Consider the following 25604-nt stretch of genomic DNA (forward strand, 5'->3'; position numbering starts at 1 on the left):
GGGCCATTGATCTTCAAGTCCTTCAAAGTGGTGGGATCTTCTTCTAACTCACCGACTTAAGTCATAGGTACTGTTGTAAAATACTCCAACTTTCAAATTTCAAATTTTTTTTCCATTCCTGTAGGTGAAGACAATTGAACTTGAAGAAGGCCTCTTAGAAGATCATTTTGAAACTACTGTAAAAATGAGTACATACCTTGTAGCCTATGTAGTTTGTGATTTCAACTCTGTGAGTGGCACCACCTCCTCAGGGGTCAAGGTGAGACTGAGTTCTAATTTTATACACAGTCTTGAGAGCAAAGAGGTTTTGTTTTCTTATGCTTTTTATCATGCTTATTTCACAAAATAGGCAAAAAAATAAAATAAATTACTCATAAATCCCATCACCAAGATAGAATTACTGATAATATTAGTGTAAGTTTTCCAAATATTTTCCATATATATGTCAATATATGTGAGTATATACAATAATGGTGTATACTCATTTCTTTACAAAATAATGTTTTAGATTATTTAACTCTACTTTCACCATAATATGCCCTAAGAACTGAATGCCATTAAAATTTTCTATAGTACTTTTATAATATATTTTACGGAACTTTCTATAATATTATGTTAGCAATTGCTTAGTGTTATACTGCATGGAAGCACCAAAAGAAATTTTAGTCAGCCTCTTATTTTAGGACATTCACATTGTTTCCAATTGTTTTCTATAATTTTTTTTCTTCAAAGAGAGGTAGACTTCAAATTTTTAGAGTCTTCATTATTTGCAAAAACTTAAAATACCCAATGGGTATCTTACAGAGTTTTGTAAATATCAGTAGAGACACCACCACCATCATCATCATCATCATCTGCTTACCCTGAAGAACTAAATATAACCGTCAAAGAACCAAAGAACCAAAAAACATTCAAAGAACTGTAAAATAATTCTTATGAAAAATAGCTATTAAATGACTATTTCAATTTGTATACATATCATGCTTACAGATACGTAGATACGTGTTATGAGCAGTGCATCTAGATATGTAACACAGCAGCTCTACAGTCAGATTCTGCATAGATAATAGACATATGGGAGGTCATGGCACGTAACTTCAGGAGGAGGGGTTCCGCTCAGCTTCCTAGGTTTCACATCGCAGCTCTGCAATTCTCTAGCTGGGTGACTTGGAGCAAGTTACTTAATTTCCACGTATTTCCATCTTTTCATAAGGTTGTTGAGAGGATTCAATTAGATTTCATATATACACATTTAGCACTGTGCCTGATAAGCCATCAAAAGATGGTAACTATTAATATATCCTTCGTATAAAAGTTCTGAGGGACTTTAGGTAATTCAGAGCATGAAAGCACACCATAAAATGAAAGTAGCAGCATACCTGAAACCCAATAAAAGTGGAATGTAATTTAATTTTTTCCACTCGGTGGTTATTTACTTGAGGGGGAGTAAAGAAACATATTTGGGGATTTTTGAGTTTAAAGTCTACTAGATGGAAAGGTGGATCCGATAAGTTCTTGAAGGCTTTTCCAACTCATATATCTATGTTTTATTTGACTTGTGCAGGTAGACACAGTTCTGGAAAGCTAGAACTCAAGTGCTAGAATGCATAATAGTGATGAGCTCAGGTGGGCTCTCATGATATAGTGAGTTCATATAGTTTGAAATTTACAGATTAGCACCTAGGGAATGGAATATGATAGAAGACACAAGATAGCTTAGAATTTTTAAGACTGACTTTTGCTGTAATACTTTATGAAATGTCTTATCCCCATCAAAAACATGCTAATTCTATTTTAAAAATTTCATGAAAAATTCAGTCTAGCTTTCTTTGAGTGAGGATTGTTAGGAATGGGATTGTGCCAAGGATTTGTGACATTCAAAGACCACTTCTTCTGATCAACATTTCCAGGTGTCCGTCTATGCATCTCCAGAAAAATGGAGTCAAACCCATTATGCTTTGGAAGCATCATTAAAGCTACTCGATTTTTATGAAAACTACTTTGATATCAATTATCCACTCCCCAAACTGGGTAGGTTCAAATTCTGTGTCATTGTATTTATTTTTCTTATAGACCTTGCTTTGATTTCTCTTTTTGTCTTTATATGTGATTTAAATGAGTACTGAAGAAGTTCAGTTAGCCCAGGAAGCAATAATTTGTACCTCAGAGATGGTTCTTGAGTGTAGAAAAGAAAAGTATTTATGAGAAGTCTGAGTAGTGTGGATCATTTATTCTTTTATCTGGTTCATATTAAAATAGCTGTATCACATGTTAGATTTAATTGGATGAATTTTCCGGAACATACAACCTTTTACTATGCCGTATTTGTATAAGACCAGCAGTCTTTTATAAAATTTGCCAAAGATTTATGTAAATAGCTAGAAATTGTCCCTCTATCTGTTTATAGTGCATTTGAAGTTGAAAGATAAGATTTAAAAAGATTTAAAAATAAAAGAAGACTTGGAGGAAGTAGATAATTTGAATGTGGTAGTAACAGATTTTTACATAGGAAGATACGAATAGTCTATCCTGGTTTTGATTTTCTATCTTAAGAAAAACACATTAAACCATAACTTTGGTTTCATAACATATGTAGGTTGGTTTTCAGAATTTCTGACAGTGACATATTTTTCCCTTGAGAAAATTAAGACATACTCCTTATCATGTCTTTGTTTCTCTTTACCCTCCAAATATCTGTGCCATTTTTCCTTAGAGGAGGTAAAAGGACCATCAAAAGGCTTTTCCAGGGGCTTATTCTTATTGTTCTTGAGTCTCATTGCTAATTTATTATAGTGCAGGTTCTATCTGTTTTTTAGTATAGATATACTAAATATACCCATAATCCATTGTTGTTTCTATGTCAAAAGCCAAGGAAAGATCCAATAACAACCATCAACAACCTTACCTTGTTCTTTTTTTTTTTTTTTAAAGATTTTATTTATTTATTTGACAGACAGAGATCACAAGTAGGCAGAGAGGCAGGCAGAGAGAGAGGAGGAAGCAGGCTCTCCGCTGAGCAGAGAGCCTGATGCGGGGCTCGATCCCAGGACCCTGGGATCATGACCTGAGCTGAAGGCAGAGGTTTTAACCCACTGAGCCACCCAGACGCCCCCCCCCTTACCTTGTTCTTGAACAATGCAACCTTGAAGATCATATGAAATGTACCTTTTTTTTTTTTTTTTAAGATTTTACTCATTTATTTGAGAGAAAGAGAGAGAGAGAGAACACATGCACAGGAGTCCAAGCAGGGAGAGGCAGAGGGAAAGAGGAAGGGAGAAGCAGACTCCCTAATGAGCAAGGAGACCCATGCAATGCGGGGCTCCGTCCCAGGACCCTGGGATCATGACCTGAGCTGAAGGTAGATGCTTAACCCACTGAGCCACCCAGGCACCCTTGTGAAATGTATTTTTAAAATAACTGAAAAGAAGGATGCAGTTTAGGAAAAATTAAACTAGATACAAGTATCTCTAATGATTATTGGAGATAATCCAACTATAAAATCATCAGTGCAATTTACAAAAAAAATTCATCCCACATTTGAAGTTCTAATGAATACTAATCTTTATTAGTGCTAATTTACTTTAGATTGTCTTATAAGTATTTGTTTTTATCCACTAGAATTAACCAGTATTAATTCCAGACAATGTAATCGCAAGGCAAGTGACTTGGTTCATTTCAACTTAAAAAAATTACCTTTCTTTTTAGTCAAACCGTATTTCTTCCAAAATGGTCTAGCAGAATAAAAAGTAAAAATTCCAAGATTAAATATTAGTCAGAAGTTTTCTCACCTACATGACATCAATGGCAATGAGTATACATACATACATACATACATACATACACACACACACACACCACACACACAGATAGAATATAAATTAATATACATTATACCTGAGTTGCTTAAAAATGATTAAATTTCACTTTTTCCCTCAAGACTTTGTCAAGGGGTAGAGAACATATCAATGTTGAAAAGGAAATTGAGGTCAGAAATAATTGATGCCTACAGCTTTTTTCCTCTACTGCCTTAGAAAGGACACTTGCTCATAATAGAGACCACACATTCTTGAAAAAGTAATTGAAATATTGACAATAGAGATTGCTCCTAAAAGATGTTTTCCTAAAATTGAAATCCCATATTATTCTTTTTTTTACAGAAATGAGTTCATTATATGTTTTGGTGAATCTCAAACATATTAAAAATTATTTGATACCTTTCAACGTTTTTGAGTAGTATTAATATAAAATACAATATGAGTATTTCTAAAAAAATCATTTTCTTAGCACTAATGCACCCAAGGTATTTGCTGAGTTTAGCACGCTTTGAAACAAGTGGGTAAATGTCAACAGGTTACTTCAGCTATAACCAAAATTGTATTGATAGAATTAATGCTGCTTAATAATGGGTATCTATTATTTTCAGTACATCTGCAAGACCCCAGGTCAATGTTGCAATAGTCTTTATGTTTTCGGAACATCTGCTTATACATGAAAGTGTCACAGTGTATTTGAGGGGGAAGCAAATCCCATTTCTGATGCAGAAGCCATAATGATCAAGTATGTTTGTTCTTATTTCTTAGATCTAATTGCTATTCCTGACTTTGAGTCTGGAGCCATGGAAAATTGGGGCCTTATCACATATAAAGAGACGTCACTGCTCTTTGATACTAACACTTCTTCTGCTTCTGATCAACTATTGGTCACCGAAGTCATAGCCCATGAACTAGCCCACCAGGTACCTAACACTCATGACATTCTCTTAGCATCAGTCCAAAAGGCATTGTACAGGACACCAGCGGGCTTCCTGAAACAACATAAACTTATATCATTTTACCCTTAGAGGGGAACTTGGAGACTATCGAACCAAACACAGTATGTCCAGTAGCAGAGATCTCAATCTCTAGACTATGACACTCACACAGGTGTGTTATCACAAGAGAAATGGTCACTGTATCCTTTAAAACTCTTCAAGGCAAAGCCTTCCTATGTATTTTAGTAGAGAAGTTATGGATTATGGTGATACATAGGAGGCAGAATTGGAAACCCTACAAGGAGAGGTTTCTATTAAAAATAGTTTTCCTTACCCCCTAATCCAGGGCAAAATCAATCTCCCTTCAGTTGGAAGATGTCACTATATGGCCATAGCAAGGACTTCAAATCCAAGTACTCATGGGTGGCTGACCCTAGACACATTACCTAACTCCGAACTTCAGTGTCTTCATCTATAACATTAAATTAATAGTAGTTCCTGCTTCTTGAAACTGCTGTGAAGAATTACAAATAAGTGCCTGTGTCTGTCACACTCAATAAGTGTGAGTTATTAGTGACAGCAGCAACAATCTCTGCTTCTGCTCCCATTTCTTACAGGCTATTAGGATTTCCAAAGCCCATCTATCAACACTGTGTTAGATGCAAATTCAGAACCATAAAACTAACTCTATAGATATAAGAGACTATTTCTGCTCTATTTCATTTCTGAAAATTCCTAGTAACACAATGAATTATTAAGAGCCCCAGAAATTCTCTTTTACCATGTAGACAACGATCATGTTATTGTATTTATTAGAAGCTAGTAACTTCTTGTTTTTAATTTTTAACTTTATCCTTTATCATTATTATAATAATGAGTTGGATTTTATTTAAGCAGTGAACTAAGTACCCAATTACATAAGAACCATGCTTAGCACTGTAATCGAAGCACATATGTGTGGCTTCCTCTGGTTTAGAATCTCCCCACTGGCCCATCTTAGGGCTTTTGATTATTAGTCACTGGTAGCTCTAAAGCAGTTGACTGAATCTGGGATTTCTAATCTTTCTACTGAATGTTCCTAGGGAAATGGTTGGAGAACTCTACCTCTGAAGCTGCTCTGGCCTTCACTTTTACAATTTCTCTTTCACAGAGGTGTAAAATCCAAGGCTGAAGTCGCAGACGGCAGTGGAATTTTTGTCTTGACTCTTTTGTCTCCCCCATTGATCTCCCTATGACCATTCACTCCGACAAAGACTCCCGGTGCCAACTGAGTGGGCCAAGGGTCCATAGCATGGCATACCAGGGGCCCAAGATTAAGCTCTTCTCCACTTCTCCAGCCTCATCTCTTACCCACACCATAAGCTTTGGCGATCCTAGACTATTTTCCATTCCCCAATGTGCCAGTTTGTGTCGCTCCTCTGTGCTTTTGCTCTTGCTACTTAATCTGCCTAGCGTACACGCTATTCCCAACATACCTGAGACCCCTTGTAAGAGGCAGGAAATGAATCATTTCCTAACTAACTTACATACTCTCCCCAAAATAACTCTTCCCAAAAAGAACTCCCCAAATTTTTAACTCCTGGAGTCTTCTCTACCCTTTGTACAGGCATTGATCATAGCACCATACCGCTTTAGTGCATTTATCTATAGGTTGCCCTCCATTATTTGTATTAGGGCAGAGGCTGTATTGTATACATCTTTCTATTTCTATATGGCACGTTGCCAGTAATGTAGTGGGTTCTCAAAAGATATTTATTGAATGAATGGATAAATCACTCTTACTAACTGGTCAATTATCCAAAATAGCTCAACTTGGATTTTTCATATTCATCACTTCTCCAATTAAGGAAACACCTCCCATCCATTTTCACAGATGCTCTCAGGAAGACTGGTGCCCACTTGCAAAATGATATGAGGGTTGTCAGAAAAGAAATAGAGCTTAAACCGTTTCTGGAAGCTACATATCTAGCTATAACTATAAGAAGTCTTTTCTGAATCTTAGAATATATTTTTTAAGATTCTATTTATCCATTTTTTAAAAGATTATTTATTTACTTATTTGACAGAGAGAGAGATCAAAAGTAGGCAGAGAGGCAAGTGGAGAGAAAGAGGGGGAAGCAAGGTCCCCGCTGAACAGAGAGTCCGTTGTGGGGCTCGATCCCAGCACCCTGGGATCATAACCTGAGCTAAAGGCAGATGCCCAAACAACTGAGCTACCCAGGTGTCCCTGAATCTAGGAATCTTTTTGTTTAATTTCCCAACTCTCTGGAGATTGCAATTCTGAAACAGATAAACTAGATGGATAGTACCAAGCACATAGGCTAAATAAAATACAAAAGTATGTGAAAAAGTAGTAATACTTAAAGCCAGGGTTACAGATCAAATATAGGTCAAGGGTAAATTGCTGTTTAGCTCTCCTTATGGCACCCTGTTAATTTTATTTTTATATATTTAAAATCTCAAAACTTGTATTTACTTTAGCTTTAGTGTCTGGGTTAATCTCTGGAAGAAGTCAGAGAAAAAGTGAACAACTAAATTCCCTCATCAGTAATACTATGTAGCAATCCAAGAGTCCTAAATGATTTTGTAAGAATTTGAAATATTTGCTACTTAATATAAAGAAGTGACTTCACCAAAGATATTTTGGCTTAGATCTCTCCTAAGGCCATCACTATAAATCAAGGATGAGGTAAGATTTTATATCTTTTTCTCGATAAAATCTAATAGCTAAGAAATGTTGGGAGGATAAAATGGAAGTTGGAGAGCTGGAGACAAGAAGGACACAAAGAAAAGTAAACAAGAAACAAAAACGTGGTGATGAGAAGAGAAGGCAAAGCAGTCAGTAGAAGGAAGTTGTACAGAGAGGAAAGAGCAACAGAGAGAGGAAAGGCCTGAACCATTGAAAGAAGGATGTCAGCATCCATTATATATTTTTGCTAGTTAATAATTTTTTTAAAAGATTTTATTTATTTGACAGACAGAGATCACAAGTAGGCACAGAGGCAGGCAGAGAGAGGAGGAAGCAGGCTCCATGCTGAGCAGACAGCCTGATGCGGGGCTCTATCCCAGGACCCTGGGATCATGACCTGAGCTGAAGGCAGAGGCTTTAACCCACTGAGCCACCCAGGCGCCCCCTAATAATTTTTTTTATATTAGTTTAATTTTTTTTTTTTAAATGTACTTACTTATTTAAGAGGGAGAGAGAGAGAGAGAGCGCGCATGTGCATGAGCCTGGGGGAGGGGTAAAGAGAGAGGCAGAGGGAAAAATCTCAGACTCCTCACTGAGAATAGGGGAGGGGGTAATTCAGGGCTCTATCTCACAACTCTGAGATCTTGACCTGAGCTGCAGTCAGGAGTCCCATGCTCAACCAGCTGACCCACCCAGGAACCCCAATATTTGTTTAACTTCTAATAACACTGAGTCTCTGCTTCCTAGTGGTTTGGCAACCTGGTTACAATGGAATGGTGGAATGATATTTGGCTCAATGAAGGTTTTGCAACATACATGGAACTCGTCTCTGTTAATGCCACATATCCAGAGCTACAATCTGTAAGTTTACAATTTTGTATGTCGTACCACATATACAATTCAGCCCGTAACACAAATCTATCACCCAGAAATCTATGGGCAGAGAGCTCTAATAGCACAAATGTACAGCTGTGTATGTGAGGTGAGAGGAAAGAAAGTCACTGTCCATGAACAATGATGTAGAATGAGATGGGGCTCATGGTTAAAGATCCTCTGGAGAGTTCTCGGCATGTAACCTGAAAATTAAGCATAATTGGGGCACATGCTTCTAGAATTTTCAAAAGGCCTGCCTATTCACTTCCCTAAAATATATGAAAAGATTTTTTTCAAACATGTCTTTTTCTTTACACATAAAGAGTCTGAACACTACATATCAAGGTTTGTAATGTTTACTTAGCTCTTTGGGTAGGCATTTGGTCCAGTATGGTACAGAGAGTCATGGATTCAGAGTCAGTGTCATCATTCTTCTCCTCCTCTTCCTCCTCCTCCTCCTCCTTTTTCTTCTCCTTCTCCTTCTTCTTCTTTTAAAAAGATTTTATTTATTTATTTAACTGACAGAGATCACAAGTAGGCAAGGAGGCAGGTGGGTGGGGTTGGGGAAGCAGGCTCCCCCATGAGCAGGGGGCCCGATGCGGGGCTTGATCCCAGGACCCTGGGATCATGACCTGAGCCGAGAGCAGAGGCTTAGCCCACTGAGCCACCCAGGCCCAAGTCAATGTCTTCTTATTTGCTATGTGTTGAATCCATGGTGGAGTCCCAAAGTTTCATATATTCTCACTTGTAAAGAGCACATAATGCATCTACTTTACAGGAGTGTTGAAAGGATCACAGATAAGGTCCTGGCACATAGCAAGTGTTCACCAAATGGGAACCATTTTATTTCTGTATCCAAGGGCCTGGTATGTGGTACACATTCAACCAATGTCTGAAGAAATGTTGGATTTATGCCTTTATGAAGTAGAGAATTGGTGGCAGGGGACTATATAAGGGGAAAGAAACTTACAATCAATTGTAAGAAATGACTACTTCTATGATGATTATCTTCCTAAGCCTACTGTGTTTTGTACTGCTTTGAAAGTGTCAAATTCAAAGTGAAAACATTTTCTTCCCTCTTTAGGATGATGCTTTTTCAGACGTGTGTTTTACAGTAATTAAAAAAGATTCATTAAATTCATCCCGTCCTATCTCCAATCAAGCAGAAACTCCTACGCAGATAGCAGAAATGTTTGACTCCGTTTCCTATAACAAGGTAGTAAATGCTGTGGGAGCTCTGCTTTCAGTAGAAATGTAATGAGGCTTGTAAGATCAGCAGTTGAACTTACTGGTTGCTGATTCCCGCCACTGGTTATACTTTTGTTGTATTTGAAGTTCCGTTTTCAGACACCACCCATGTTCCGTACAGTTTAAGCTCCCTTAAAAAACAAATCATACTATCTTTTTCTTTATCTTCTTTTTTTTTTTTTTTTGTTTCTTTCTTTTTTTCAGGGAGCTTGTATTTTGAATATGCTCAAGGATTTTCTGAATGAGGAGAAATTCCGCAAAGGAATTATTCACTACTTAAAGACGTTCAGTTATGGAAATGCTAAAAATGATGATTTGTGGAACAGTCTGTCAAATGTAAGTCATATGCTGGGGAACAGTAGACTGTCGGTAAATCTAAAATGTAATAGGCTAATTATGAAGGTTTATAAATAGTTGTATTGTCAGTCAATCAACATGTATTCCACTTTCTACTCTGCCAGTTGTATCGAAGGCAGCACGTTCTTTTTCCTTTGGAACCAGATGCCATCCACACTGGGGTAGTCACAGGCCTTTGGTATCTGGTGCCCTTTTCTTTGGTTCCCTTCTAAGGATAACCTAATACTTTTATCTCCTCATTTTCCAAAATCTTTAATGACTTTGTAATTCCCGCCATGAATATCTAAACTTCTCTGCCCCGATTTTAAGGTTGAACTCTACTTTTTCAACTTTAGTGTCCAGCATGTATTTTCCATTGCGTGAGACACATTTCCTCCCTCATCGGAAGAAATCCTGCTCAATCCTTATGTCATCACGTTTTTGTTTCAAGGGTCCTTGCTACCTGGGGACCCTTTCTTCTTGCCAACAATTCAAACGCCATCCATCCTTTAAGTTCTAGCTGAGAATTTACCTTCTCCTTACAGACTACTCCACCCTTCAATGGTTTGCCTTTCTTTTCTTTTTTTTTTTTTTAGATTTTTAAAATTTATTTGACAGAGAGAGACACAGCGAGAGGGGGAACACAAGCAGGCAGAGTGGGAGAGGCATGCTTCCTGCCAGGCAGAGAGTCCCATGTGGGGCTTGATCCCAGGACCCTGGGATCATGACCCCAGCTGAAGACAGGCACTTAACAACACAGCCACCCAGGTGCCCCAGTGGTTTGCCTTTCTGCTCAATACCTAAAAGTGCATTTACGAATCTATCCCCCATAGTGATGTCGTCTTTTAATAGCTTATAATAGTTTAATAATAACAATAGTAATAATAATAAAATTTGCTTCAGAACAAGAATCATATTGGGGCACCTGGGTGGCTCAGTGGATTAAGCCTCTACCTTCAGCTCAGGTCATGATCTCAGGGTCCTGGGATCAAGCCCCCCCACATTAGGCTCTCTACTAAGTGAGGAGCCTGCTTCCCCTTCTCTCTCTGCCTGCCTCTCTGCCTACTTGTGATATCTCTCTCTCTCTGTCAACTAAATAAAAAAAATCTTAAAAAAAAAAAAAAAAGAACAAGAATCATATCTATTCTAGGTGCCAGGGCATTTAGCGTTGTGATTAATGAACAGTTAATTGCTAATGAAGGAACACTTGGTCTCTTTTGTTATTGGGATTCAAGTAGTATGATAAGTAAAATGAAGAAAACATGTAGTAGGCTTAGATGATTCTAAGAATTATTAAAATACTCTTAAGTTTTCAACTGTGAGTAAAATAGTCTTTTATAGATGCATTGGACTGGCAGGCTTACGCAGAGAGATAGACAAACCCTAAGCCATTGTAGACAAAAGAGTCCTCTTTGTAAGCACTTCATGGCCCAGGGCCAATCATAATATTGTTCAATATTTATATAACACTTAATAGTTTAAAAAGATATTTCAAGAGCATTATCTCATTATCTCATTTGAGTCTTTAGTACAACCTATGTAAATGTTTTTATCAATTTCTATCACTTCCTGCTGAAAATCTAAATGCTTGCTCTCCAGAGTCTTCCTAAACTTCTCAACAAGCCTCATGTTGCTTTTCTCTCCCATCCCTCACTTTCTCCCTCTCCTTGGCTATGTGTGTGTGTGGACATCAACCTTGTCTTTCTTCAACAAGAAACAATATGTCCTTGGTGTGCATGGTGGTCAGGGAGTTATTAGAGGAGAAATTTAGCCAAGAATTGCAGGATTCTTTTAGGCCAACTGTGGATATTCCTATGTTAAATTTAGTCACATCATGCTTATTAGCCATCTCAAGAAGGTAAGGTAGGCATTCTTGCCCCATTTTTATAGGTGGGAAAAGTAATATTGAGGGAGAAATTGGTGCAAGGTTGTATAGACACAGGCAATGAAGGAGTCAGTATTTGAGATCTATCTTCTGATTCCAAGCTCAGTATTCATTTTCCTAATAACTTCACAGCTTCTTCCTAGTTATCAGGAAAGTCTCCCATCTAACCTTTTCCTAAAGGTCCTCAGGTCTAGTTGACCACTTTCTGATGCCAAATGAAACTGTGGTATGAAATGATATCTTCCTCAACACTGTGTCACATCACATCATTTCTAACATGTGTCAATAGTAACTTGGAAATTAGAGGAATTCTTTGTTGTTATTTTTCATAAAATCATTTAAGAGCATTTGAGAGCCTTAGAAAGTGTGTGTGTTATTTTTCCATGTACAGTTCCCCTTGAGCATTAAGTCTTAGTTATTTAAGCTTTGATGACAAGTTGTTGATTTTCTTAGGTCTCATTTTAATTCTGAATTCAAAGTTTATTATTCTCTTGTTACTGTGATAGTCATTAGGAATACCCAGGTAAGCAAAGGCATTTCCCCTCCCCAGTCAAGGGATTTGTGATATGATAGGAGATGTTTACTACTAGACACAGTTGCCTAAATGCTAAATAGGGGCATGAGCAGCACGTACAATAAAAGAATAAAGTAGGACCTTTCCCAAGGGAAAGAGATAACAAAGAAAAAGTCAACAAACTAATTAATTTTTACAACAATCATTCTACTACATTGTACTTCTTTAGAAAACTTGAAATATATATGTGTATATATATATATATAAATTTAATTGATCTAGATATACATGGTAAGGAACATAATAGTTCATGAAAATGGAAAAAAAAAAGGGGGGGCCTTTGCAGCAACCATAGGAAATACACAAAAATTACTTTTTGTTTTATGTATATAAGTAACTTTTCCTATGGTCACTACCAAGATGCTTTTCTTCCCCCTTTCTCATGAGCTATTATGCTCCATACCATGTCTGAAGCAATTAAATTTTCATAGAGCTATTAAGTATCTATATTCATGTCTAATATGCATATTCAGCCAACTATCAATACCCAAATGGCAGTGTTCTTCCATTCTTGTTTTATAGAATTGTCTAGGTGATTTTACATCTGGTGAATTTTGTTATTCTGATTCCAAGATGACAAGCAATACAGTAAGTATAAAAAAAAACTTAGAGTAGAAGAGATCTGGGGTGTCATGTGATCCGAAGTGATTATGTAGAGGAGCCCAACTATTCCTTTTTTAAAAAAGATTTATTTATCTATTTATTTATTTATTTGAGAGAGAGAGAGGGGGGGGGGGAAGGTGCTAGAGTGGGGGGAGAGGCAGAAGGAAAGACTCTTCAAGCAGGTCCAGCATTTGGTGGGGCAGCCTGATGTGGGGCTCCATCTGATCCCCTGACCCATGAGAGCATGACCTGAGCTGAAAGCAAGAGTTGGACATTTAACTGACTGGGCCACCCAGGTGCCCCATCAACTGTCCCTTTAAGTAACTGGAAAGGAAGAGACTTCCACAGTTTCCCTTGAAACAAAGTTGACTGAAAAAGGAATGTTCAGGCCTCTTAGGGGGATGATGCTGTTACTACTATATTTTTGTTACAATTCAGCTTTCCCACAACCCCACTGCTAGCTAAAAATATCTCGGCTCAGAATTCTTCTGCCTGGTTAGTGCTGTCTTGGCACCCTCCAGGCTCAGGAAAATGCCAAACCAAATATGTTAGGTCTGGAAATAGGGTGAATGGTTTTCTAGAGGCCCCTGTCTTTTTGTTTACTTCTGGGAAGTTAGTGGAACACTTTAGTGGAAGAAAAGAGGAACTCTTTTTAAGAAGAGGCACAGGAATCCCATAAATTGTAGTTTTTAAAGGAAGATTCGGCATAATCCAGTGATCAGAAGTCCATAAGAGAAGCTAGGAAGCTAGAGGCTTTGTTCTCCATTCAGTCGACATCTATTGATATAATACAGTTCTTTTGGAGTATTTAAAGCTCCCCTAAAGATAGACATTTCTCTCTGAAACATCTCCACTCCACTGTCCTTAAAATGGAGAGGCGGTTTTGTTCTGTTTTGTTTTCTGGGCTTTTGGTTTGCAGTGGAGCAGGAGGGAGCTCCAGTCTAGAGCAAGGCCTTCCTCTGGGACTTTTGCCACCGCGTGTTAACCCTCTAGCTGCTGCATACATCCCTCCTTCAGTCAGCTTGCAGAGAGCACCTCTGGGGCAGCCCGGCACCAGTTTCAGCCCTGAGCTGACAGCCTGAGGCCCCCCTCTTCCTCCTCAAGCCTTGTTTCCGCCATCCAAGGAGATTGTGCGTTTCTGCTCTCCTGGGCTTCTCTCCTCCCTCTGGAGTCACCGAAGTCACTTGTCATTTCAGCTCGCCTTCCGGGAGGAAAGCACGGAGCTCAAGGAGATGATGGCGACCTGGACTCTGCAGAAAGGAATTCCCCTGGTGGTGATCACAAGAGAAGGGCGTTCCCTCAGGCTGCAGCAGGAGCGCTTCCTGAGCGGGGTTTCCAGAGAGGACCCTGAATGGAGGGCCCTGCAGGAAAGGTGGCTGCTTTTCTTCTGTTCGCCTAGGTCACTGTATCTCCGCTTGCTCTTTAGTTTCTTGGGCAACATGGTGGATGCTCTTTCTACACAGGCAGCAGAGGCCTGACCCAGCCTTGGTAACAGACTGAAAGAGCTTCAGGCCGGGCCCCAGACAGCGTTACTGTGTCCTTGTGTTCTTGATAATTCTGCAGCAGCCGCTGGGCTCTGATGCATAGCTCTGCTCAAATATGTCCCACTCTTTTCCATCCTAGATTTCTGGGGCCTCATAGGTTGGGTGACTAGAGCATACATAGAAATTGTTATGACAGTTCTACATCCTATCAGAAGGGAAAATATATCCCCTGGGGGTGAATTACATTCCTGTGAATCCTGTGAATTCAACCTCCTGTGGCCTTTTGTTTTTCAGTCACTGACTGTGAATGCGTTGTCTTAAAACATATGCTGTGTCTTGGTAATAATGAAAGTGAATCCAATGAACCGTACTATCATATCTCCTTCACCAGCCTATCCCAAGAAGCCGCGTTCAAGGCTTTACTAAAATCAAGAAACACAACACTGTCCACATTTCTCTGATCTATTAGTTCCATCCATAAGATGAATGAGGTCAATTTTAAAATGAAATAATACAAGTGAATCTGTTCTGACTCTTATTGTTATTTCTTTTTCTAGGGATGTATCTGTCTCATAACAATTCTAGAATTTTTCTGACAATCAGAAGCAAATTCAAGGTCTTTAACACAGACAACATATTGTTTTTCTTTTCTATTTGGTCAGTTGCCCATTTCCAATCCAACAGCAACTTTTATGCCACTTCTCTATCCACGCATTTCATTTTTCCGTATGTCCTTCTAAAGTCTGAAACTCAGAGAGCTTAAAACTATTTATATCCTGACAACACAACCTGAAAAATTTAATGGTGATTCATTCCTGGGAAGGCAGGATTCACACTTTTATAACTTATCAAACTATCACGAGGGAGTTCAATGCTGTGGATGGGCCAGAGTAACAAATATCTACTACAACGATCTGTATTTTTCCTCTGTATTTAGATGATTCTTATAAAATTATTATCATCTGATTCATGCTTATTCAAACTCAAGAAATGCTACTTTCCCTCTTTTTCACTCCCAGCTATGTTTATCTGGAAAAAAATTCCTTTCCTTCTGGAGCCAAAGGTCAATCCAGATCATTCTGTTAAATCTTGGCAATATCTATGTGTCTGCTTTTACCTTTTTGTATAATTTTTCAATTGCTTTGTTAATTATCAATACCTTATGGGTTAACATGTAGATTATCCCTTCTGACCCTTTACTAGATTTAAGTCTACATATGCTATTTCTTTCATTGTTTTATATTTTTCTGAAGACTAATAGGTACATCCTCAATTATTCCTTTTTCTGTTTTTTCACCTGTTGGTATTTTCAAGGACTTGATTTTACATGTACAAGATTACTATAGCTAATATGGCTTGATGGCGATAGAGGAATTGTAAAACCTGCTAGCAAGCAAAAAAATGCACCAGCCAATTTCTGTTATTTATCATAGTAGGACCACTGAGAAGTAACCAAAGTATCATTGAAATTGGTCTTTTCCTCCAATCCATTCTGCTTTTCTGGACTTGGCTCATCAGCAGATCCTAGATTGCGGTGTTGTGACTACTTACAGTTACTTACCAGTTGCAAGGGTGGGGTGTGGGTAGCTGTGTTGAACAAAAGGATAAGTGGAAATCATATTGAGGTCAGATCTTTATCTCTTGAGGCTTTTCTTGAAGTTTTCTTTGGTTGTTTGAATTAATATCCAGAGTTTTTGGAAATATGAAGGGAAGACTGGATTTTTTTCTCTTGCTTAGAAGAAAACAATCAGCAGAATTTATGGTATGAGATCTGGACAATGGCACAGATAATTGTGGCAGAGCTCAACCAGGTATATATAGCACCTCTATAATTGTATGGAAGAATTTTTGCATACTGAAGGATCTGTAAGTCTTAGCCTATAAAATTTATAGGGCCCCTGGTGGTGTGAAAGATGGGCCATTAAGTGCCTTTTACAACCTATCTGAGTCTGACAATGTGAACATTAAATGGGCCATTCGTTCAGTCTGTAACCATCTCCATCTTCTGACACAGGTACCTGTGGCATATTCCATTGACCTACACCACGAGTTCCTCTAATGTGATCCATAGACACGTTCTAAAATCAAGGACAGGTAATGAACTCAGGAGCCAAATAGGTCTTTCAGTTCTGAAATTAAACATGTTCTGGGCTATGTGGAAGAAAGTTACTGTAAGTAAATTTCAAAATAAAAGTTTTATGTCCAGGGAAGTCCTCATTTCTCCATTTATTAATTACTAAAAGAACTCTTTAGTTGGAAAATTTGAATTTTCTATTCACTGGAAAGTTTTCTTGTGCGTTTAGCATTCAGAGATAGGTTTGTATTTATATCAGGAAATGAGGGCTTGCTTTCTTATATCCCTTAAAAACTACTAACCCAGCTCTTATGCCACAAGGCAAAAATACGTATTGGAATGAATTTGGAATGCATTGGCTCTGGGTTCAACTCCTTACTATGTCACTTATTAGATGTGTGACCCTTAGACAATTTCTTTACTCCTCCTGAGCTTCAGTTCTCTCATCTTATTTTGAATGAGTCTCACAGATCTATTGAGATAATATGATAATGATATTTTGATGACATAGGATAATGTTTGTCATATTAAAAATACATAATATAATTTTAATTTCACTTTTGAATACCTCACTGAAATATGAGAAGGTTTCCGTCATAATGTCATGTTCAACCTGGAATCTTTATTTCATCCAAAATGAGGACTAGACAAGTGGATCACCTATCTACATATACATATTGCAATGACCAGTGACAAGGCCACAAATAAGTCAAATTCCGATCATGCTTATTATCTGATGAACTGGGCCTCTTAGACCTGCAGAGACTGCTTTTGAGAACAAATTTACTTATTTATTAATTTAATAAGACCATAATTCACCAAAAAAAAAAAACCCATTCAGTAGACTGTGAAAATGAATATCATAATGATTCTTCCAAAACTTTGTCTTCCTACTGATTAATTAGTAATAGCATGAGAACTAACAGTTTTGGAGATGTTCCTGGTATGTATATTGTTAATAAAATGCTATGCCAATTTCTTCCTCCTAGATACTCTGGAATTATCTGAAAAGACCAGCTGGGTGAAATTCAACGTGGACTCAAATGGCTACTACATTGTTCACTATGAGGGGCACGGATGGGACCAACTAATCACACAGCTGAATCAGAACCACACACTTCTCAGACCTAAGGACAGAGTAGGTCTGATTCATGATGCATTTCAGCTAGTAAGGTAATGCAAAATTTCATTCCATTTCACAGGAAATAAGTTATTCATAACCAGATATGATAGATTTTAAAATCAAACATTCAGTACTGTTCATTCGTATGTGATGGATCTGAATGAAGGTCAAATACTGGCCACTAGATCAAAGCTTATCTACTGATAAGGTTTTTGACCAATACAGTATTTAAACACGTAATCTGACATTTTAAAATGTGGGGAAATTTATGTACAAATCCTGACTTCTGGAGTCTCTTTTGAACGTGAGATGTGGCAACTATGGACCTTCATTCCCACGTAGAGGAGGATGCAGCGTCCTTCTTGAAGCAAGGCTTTTACTGTCCCATGCACCAAAGTCCCAAATGGTACATGAGTGACCTGTTTCAGTCACTTAGGGTGGACCCTCTAAGCATTTAAGCTTTTGATGACAGATTTAAAATTTAGGTGAGTAGCTTGCTGTTTCACCAAATACCTATGTAATCTGTTGAACAAAAAAGTGTAATATAGTCTTAACCTTTATGATTTTAAATGTTAAATCAAGTGCGCAATCCATTTGTTACTTGGCTCACACCGTAGAAATCAATATGAAATTGAAAGGGAAATGAAGGAGAAACTGGCTCCTTATGTTTATTCCTCCTTAGATTTTCCTGGAAAGACAAAGTGTTTTCTTTCTTTTCTCATTTATCATCAGCAGAAAAATATGTAGAATAAATCCCGTCACAAGATCCCCAATGGAAAAAAATTAGGAGTCAGGTGAAATAATGTGCATTGTAAGCTTTTCCTATTCTGAGAATTACTATATTCATTTTATTTAGTGTGACATATTATTTCCTTTCAGATGTTTATCTAGGTCAAATTGAGTGAGAGTAACCAGCAGGACATTTCTCAGGAGAAGCTTCTCTGTACAATAACAGAATTCTTTAGTAAGGAGAAAAGGAGAGATTGAAAGCTTAATCCTCAGCTCATGTCTCAGGAACACTTGTAGCAGAGCACATTGAAGTCAGGATGGGCTAGGAATGTGGCCATCCCACAACTGTGGGGATGGTTACATGATAGACTAGCTGGGAAGTAAGCCACGGTTCATTGGAGAAGGTCTGTCTGGTCAAAGGAGAAGCTCTGAGTAGATTGCAAAGAAGATGAGTTAAAAATGTAGGAATAGGAACACTGAAGAATATTGACAATTTAACAATGAAAACCAATATTTCAAATAGTTGCAAAATCTCTTTTGCTCTTTCTGCCAATAAATTTATGGGTTGTCTAAATTTAGCAGAAGAAACCCTACTGTTATTAATGAATCAGTGGAAAAACGAGGTGGCCAGGTTAATGAAGTTAAGAATACAAATTTTGGGGGGCACCTGGGTGGCTCAGTGGGTTAAGCCGCTGCCTTCGGCTCAGGTCATGAACTCAGGGTCCTGGGATCGAGCCCCGCATCGGGCTCTCTGCTCAGCAGGGAGCCTGCTTCCCTCTCTCTCTCTCTCTCTGCCTGCCTCTCCATCTACTTGTGATTTCTCTCTTTAAAATAAATAAATAAATAAAATCTTTAAAAAAAAAAAAAAGAATACAAATTTTGGTTTAAAATAGATGACTTCAAGTATTATCTCTTCAATTCTTCTTTGACCTGAGGCAAATTATTTAAACATTTTAAGCCTAATTTTTCTAGTCTTTAGTACTTCTCTAGTCTTTAAAATTCCAGATTTAAATAAAAATATCTAATATAAAGGGCTGTTTCAAGGATTGCATAAGATAATGCCACTAAAGCACTAAGCACAGTTCAATAAATGTTCAATAAATGTTAGCTATTAGTAGTATTAGTATTATCTAATAAAAATCGTTTAAAACATCCTGTTTTGAAGAGGAAGATGAAGCAACAGCATAGAAATGCAGTTCAAATAATGTGAAGTTGGAAAAAAGAAGAATCTGAATTTGTGTATTATTTTGTTGCAACTATATAAAAAAAAATTATTAGCTAAAAGTGTGGGGGAAAAGAGGAGGAAATATTCCAAAGTGCTATTAGTGAATGTGATGTGTAGTGAAATTATGAGGCATTTTTCCTTCCCTCTCTAATTTCCAACTGTTTCATAATTTGTTTATATTAACTTTATCATAAAACTCAGTCAATAAGGAAACAATTTAAAACTCTCATACTAGGTCAAAGTATTTTTACTTGCTACTCTCCCTTAATATTTATCGCATCTTCCCTGCTTTATAAAATATCTATTTAAGAGTTAAAAGAAGTAATCAGAGATCATAGTTGTTCTGAAGACAGAATTTAGCCAAGGAATGGACATTTATCTTAATTGCATTTTCATATTAATTAAGCATAACTTAACTCTTGAATCTCATCTGGGTTGAATGGAATTGAAACGACAACTTTAAATTCTTTACAGAAAAACTGTTTGTTCCTTTTAGTCCCATACCCAAATTGGCTTTTCAGGAATATAGTTTTATTTCACAAAGGTACCAAATAGCTGAAACTGTATACTCATAAGTATAGAACGGTGTACTAATAAGATACAGGTTTTTTTTTCTGTTGGGCTAAAGTATAAGCTCACATATGTGTTTATTTATAAGCTGAATCAACCTTCAGGTAATATTTTGCATGATGATTGGTGGTGTAACAATAGTTACATAAAAAGAAAAGCAATCCTCTTAAATGAATGTTAAGATTGATTTTTTTTTTTTTAGTAGATAAGTATAAAAGTAAATAATGGTGTTTGTTTTTGTAAGAAACAAATAGGCTTGACAAATAAGAAAAACAGGATTAATATGAGGTCATTTTTGTGTTCAACACCCTTTTTACAATGGGACCCTGGAATATTTTACCTAGTTTTTCCTGTTGCTGATCCTCTAGGGTATCAGCTACACTGTATGGCATGACAGTAACAAACAAGGGAAGGAATTGTGACGTTTTGCAGATAACTACACTAAAAAATACAGCAAACCATAGAATCATAGTGCATATAATTCAGCCCTCCGTCTTCAGACAAAAACTGTGGAAACTTTTCCATAAGTCTGTTTGAAAGCAGTATATAATTGTGTTTAAGAAAAGTCTCAAGAGTTGGTTCTTCTTAATTTCACTTCTTGCTAGTTTCGGTTTCCTCTTTTTAGATAAAAATTGAACATTTAAAAACCCAAAGGAGGTAGAGCATTATGCTAATGAAAATTCAATAGAAATGTCTTTTGTTCTTGAATCTGTTTCCATATCAGACTATTATGCTTAATCTTCGAGTTGAATGCTGGCAGTAATAGTTTACAGACCACGTGCAGACACAAGTTCTGTCAGAAACACATGTGAGAACCACTTTGCAAAATGACGATATAATGGTTTATTTCCTCTGCAGAAGAGGCCCTAATGTTTGGTATTCAGAATAATAGTTTTGTTGTTTGTTCTTTTCATTAAAAGAAAATACAGAGAAGCCATATAACTTTGGAATCTAATTAGATTCTAAAAAAAGATGGAAGTACTTTTTTTGTCCTACTCAGAATAAATACTACTTCTCTGTTAGGCTCTAGAAGGGACATTAAAAAAAGGAAGGACAAACTTTGTCCTCAAAGTTCCAAATCCACTTGGAGGAACAATTCAAATCCACAAGTGAAACCATTAGAGAATCACCCAACATGTGAAAACCTTGCTATTATTTGGTCCTAACTATTAATATTAGCTAATATTTCCTTTATAAATCTCTTACTGCATGTGAGGAATGACTCCAAGCACTCTGTGTGAATGAAGTCACTTAATCCTTACAACAGCACAAGATACTACTGTTACTTTCATGTATAAGGGATATAACTGAGGCCGGGAAAGGTTAGGTAATTTGCCCAAGATCATAGAACTAGTCATTGGCAGATCTAGGACTTAAACCCAATGGTCTGGCTGAATTGTTCCTCCCATTGCTCACTAGATCATATTTGTGTTAATATTAAGAATACTAAGAACTGGGGGTGTGTGGGTGGCTCAGTGGGTTAAAGCCTCTGCCTTCAGTTCAGGTCATGATCTCAGGGTCCTGGGATCGAGCCCCGCATCAGGTTCTCTGCTCCTCAGGCAGCCTGCTTCCTTCTCTCTTTCTGCCTGCCTCTCTGCCTACTTGTGATCTCTCTCTGTCAAATAAATAAATAAAATCTTAAAAAAAAAAAAAAAGAATAGTAAGAACTCTAAGTTATGTACACACACCCAACCTTGTTTCATCCTTCAGTGCAGGAAGGTTGACCCTAGACAAAGCCCTTGACCTGACTCGTTATCTCCAACATGAAGCAAGCATTCCCGCACTTCTCAAAGGTCTGGAATACTTAGAGCTGTTTTACCGCATGATGGAGAGAAGGAATGTTTCAGATGTCACAGAAAACCTCAAGGTTTGTATCACTTCCAGGAAATTCACTAAGTAGAGAGTGTCTGGAGGATGGGCGAGACTTGGTCTGTTTGTGTGAACTTCTGGGGATAAATCTTTAAGAAGCTGAGGGAACTGGCTGATGGCACGGTCAACCGCACTGAGTGGTTGGAAATCTCTCATTTCTTGTCATCACCAACCTAAGACGATCCTATCAGAATCGTGAGCAAAATATTCCTTCTAAGTGTGATTTTATCTTTTGTCAATGATATTCTACCCTCAGATAGGAAATTAAACCCCATTTTAATGCAAAAACTCTGTTTAAGTATGGTAGGTGGGGCCCAGAAAACAAGGAGAAAATACAAAGCCAAATAGTTCTGTGTTTGGGCAAGATTCATGCAGGCAGTTTAGAGTTGATCCTTTTTGGCGGGTAAGAGCTGTGTTAAGTACTAAATTTAGCCTCTCTGTAAATCATCCTCTTCTTTCGGCAGCATTACATTCTCCAGTATTTTAAGCCAGTGATTGACAGGCAAAGCTGGAGTGACAAGGGCTCTGTCTGGGACAGGATGCTTCGATCGACCATCCTAAAACTGGCCTGTTACCTGAACCATGCTCCTTGCATCCAGAAGGCAACTGAACTCTTCTCTCAGTGGATGGAATCCAGTGGAAAATTAAAGTAAACCTAGACATCTGTCCTGTTCTTTGTTCCTTTCACTTTGATGCAAAAGTCTTTGATCAAGCAAGATGTTAGATCTGAAACCTTTCAGTGAAGATGGTATGGGGCAGGGGGCATGGTAGGGTAAAGCCATGCTGGGAATTACAAACCTTTGTTTCATGCTAGCATATAGTAAGTGCTCAATAGATTTTGTGGGAAGTGAGATTTAGGTCCCCTTAGTGGGAGGGCTTGGAGGGATTGGCACGGTGACAGAAAGATTGCCAGAAGGTAGAAGTGGGGGGAGGGGGTTGCACAAGCTCGGAAAGTGTGTCTTAAAGATAAAAAGCAATGTGAAATGTACAAGCAGTCAAAACAGCAGTGATCATTTGTTAAAAGTTGGTGTGGTTTTTTTTTTGAGAGATTACCTTTTAAAAAAGTCTACTTCTTCATCACCCAATACCAGAGACCTGAAATTTGACCCCAGATTTCATATTTGATGAGAAACCAATGACTTGGGGGCATCAAAAGTGTGTATGTGGTGGCAAAATGGATTCTGGTGTTTATTACAATCAGGAAGATGCCCAGCGATCACAGGGATTACGCTGTTTCATAGGACTTTTTCCTTCACTTTGTTCCTCATACTATAGCATTCCGTCGGATGTTTTAGAGGTCGTGTATTCTGTGGGTGCTCACACAGCAATAGGTTGGAATTACCTTTTGGAGCAATATGGACTGTCCATGTCAGGTGCTGAAAAAAAGAAAATTCTGTATGCATTGTCAACCAGCCAACATCAGGAAAAGTTAAAGAAGTAAGTGCATTAATTAAACCAACTTGTTAAAAGTAAACTGATAAAAATCCAATGAAGTCACTAAAATATTGACCACCAACTTCAAAGTCATAAAAGAATTGAATCAAAATTTGATTTGCTTTGAATTTACTTCTGAAAAATACATATGGACAAAATGCAAATGATCAAAACAGATATTCCTAGTTATTAATCAGGTGACCAATATTGGACAAATAGCTACATTTTACTTTCAAAACCTTGGAGAAAAGTGAACGCAAGAATGCATTCTTGGGTATAAGGTGTTGTACAAGATGCTGATTAATTTCTTTGAAATAATAAGTGAATAAAATTACTGCCAGAAAAAAAAGAAAATTTAGCTGGAACATTAAAAATATTAGTAAGGAATTTATTACTGTTTTTGGTAAGTTATAATTCTATCATGCCTCTTTCTCTTCTACTCTTAATATATTGATAACCTGAGTTAATTTCCATTATATGACACATGCCATGAGAAGTCAAATGATCTTTATTTCTTCAGATTAATTGAACTAGGAATGGAAGGAGAAGTCATCAAGACACAGGAGTTGTCCACTCTTTTTTATGTGATTGCCAGAAATCCAAAGGGGCAGCAACTAGCCTGGAATTTTTTAAGAGAAAATTGGACCCATCTCCTAAAAAAGTTGGTATTCATTTACATCCAATGTGTGTTCTTCTACCTAGATGATTCAGTTACCTGAAACCAAGTACCATGATGCATCCCCCAAAGCACATAAATCTTATTTCTACCCAAATAGTTTGATGAACTCTATTCGTTTGAAAATTTAATACCCTGAATTACTCTGTCCAGATGTGAGGAGAGGAGTGAGAAGTGAGTGGGAAAGAGATTTCTCTCACCCTTCCCAGGCAAAGAACTCCTGGGCCACCATGGTCCTCCTAGCTTCCTCACCAGCCCAGAAGAATCCAAGCAATCCATATATAGTGCATCGAACACATTCCGCCTGCTTTGTTCATGGAGAGTTTCAGGAATTTTGATGAACACTAATCCCCACCCTCAGTTCCCCTGTGGAACTGGCTCAGTGGAGAGCTTAGAGGAGATGAAAGAAATCTGATCAGAAGTGTTTTGGGAGACACCCCCTCTTTAAAACTTCATCAGTTCTGCGTCTTTTCTAGGGTTTCAACCCCTGGGAGAACCAGAGTTCACTCCAGCATGCTCTTGGCCCTAAAATATCCCTCAGAAAGAACAAATAATGATTAGACTTCAGTGGAAGGTATAGGATAGGAGTGCTTTCTCTCACAACAAACCCCTGCTAAGGTTCTCAGCTATTTCTTATCCAAAACCAAAATGTCACTTATGAACTATATGGAAAATATCCAGAATCTGAGACCTGTGTAGTCTGCTCTGTTTATTTTAGTGTCAGTTAGTATCTTTGATTTCAGTCACCCCTGGTTCCTCTTCCATCTCATTTGTTAGCCATGAAGGACTTAGAGTCCCCAGAATCTTGTGTAAACAAAAAGAACATTTTCACCCCCTCCCAGGCTTTTAAGGAGTTTGACATTCACATGGGACCAAACAGAAACTGCTTTACTGCTTTAAAAAATGTATATTTTTATTATATATGTGTGTGTGTGTGTGTGTGTGTGTGTGTGTATATGTATATATAATATGTATATATAAAATGTGTGTGTGTGTTTCCTTAAAGATCACTGGAATCATTGGTTGGGTCATTTGCTTGACTATCTGTTCCCTCCCCTGATATGATCATACTTTTTCTGCAATGCCGTAGATTTCCTTTGTCACTGGAAATGACCCTTGTGCCTGACCATGTGCACAGTCTAGACTTGGAATCATTTCTGGGATGTATCTGTGCTCTGCTCTTTAGCACAAATCCCTTGGACTTATGCTATAAATTCTCTGTAGACAACATTGGGGTGAAGGATGAATTCTGGGGCTGGAAATGAAGAGTTTAACCGAATAACATTGGCCCCCACAAAATACAGTTTAAAAAGCAGTGGATCTCCAAAATGGGATGGGGAAGTGTGCAAGATAGTACATGAGAGTGCAAGGAGAACATCTCACTACATATATAAGTTCTTATGCTATTACACTTTCTGTTGAACCTATAACATAGTACATGTATGTAATACATAAGTAAAAA

The 25604-nt window shown here is 37.7% G+C and overlaps 1 protein-coding gene across 2 annotated transcripts in view; it reads left to right on the forward strand.

Annotated features, from left to right (window-relative positions):
- The window catches only part of ERAP2 (endoplasmic reticulum aminopeptidase 2), a 40173-nt gene that overhangs the window by 11126 nt on the left and 3443 nt on the right, over positions 1 to 25604 (forward strand). For both annotated transcript variants that reach the window (XM_059175540.1, XM_059175539.1), the window contains 14 exons: positions 125 to 259; positions 1911 to 2031; positions 4581 to 4735; positions 8187 to 8300; positions 9397 to 9528; positions 9765 to 9896; positions 12878 to 12943; positions 14155 to 14330; positions 16457 to 16536; positions 17506 to 17689; positions 21874 to 22030; positions 22497 to 22681; positions 23308 to 23469; positions 23987 to 24127. In XM_059175540.1, the coding sequence (XP_059031523.1) occupies positions 125 to 259; positions 1911 to 2031; positions 4581 to 4735; positions 8187 to 8300; positions 9397 to 9528; positions 9765 to 9896; positions 12878 to 12943; positions 14155 to 14330; positions 16457 to 16536; positions 17506 to 17689; positions 21874 to 22030; positions 22497 to 22681; positions 23308 to 23469; positions 23987 to 24127 (1940 nt within the window). The remainder of the gene's footprint in view (positions 1 to 124; positions 260 to 1910; positions 2032 to 4580; positions 4736 to 8186; positions 8301 to 9396; positions 9529 to 9764; positions 9897 to 12877; positions 12944 to 14154; positions 14331 to 16456; positions 16537 to 17505; positions 17690 to 21873; positions 22031 to 22496; positions 22682 to 23307; positions 23470 to 23986; positions 24128 to 25604) is intronic.

This window comes from Mustela lutreola, chromosome 5 (assembly GCF_030435805.1).
Source record: "Mustela lutreola isolate mMusLut2 chromosome 5, mMusLut2.pri, whole genome shotgun sequence".
Classification (NCBI taxonomy): Eukaryota; Metazoa; Chordata; class Mammalia; order Carnivora; family Mustelidae; genus Mustela; species Mustela lutreola.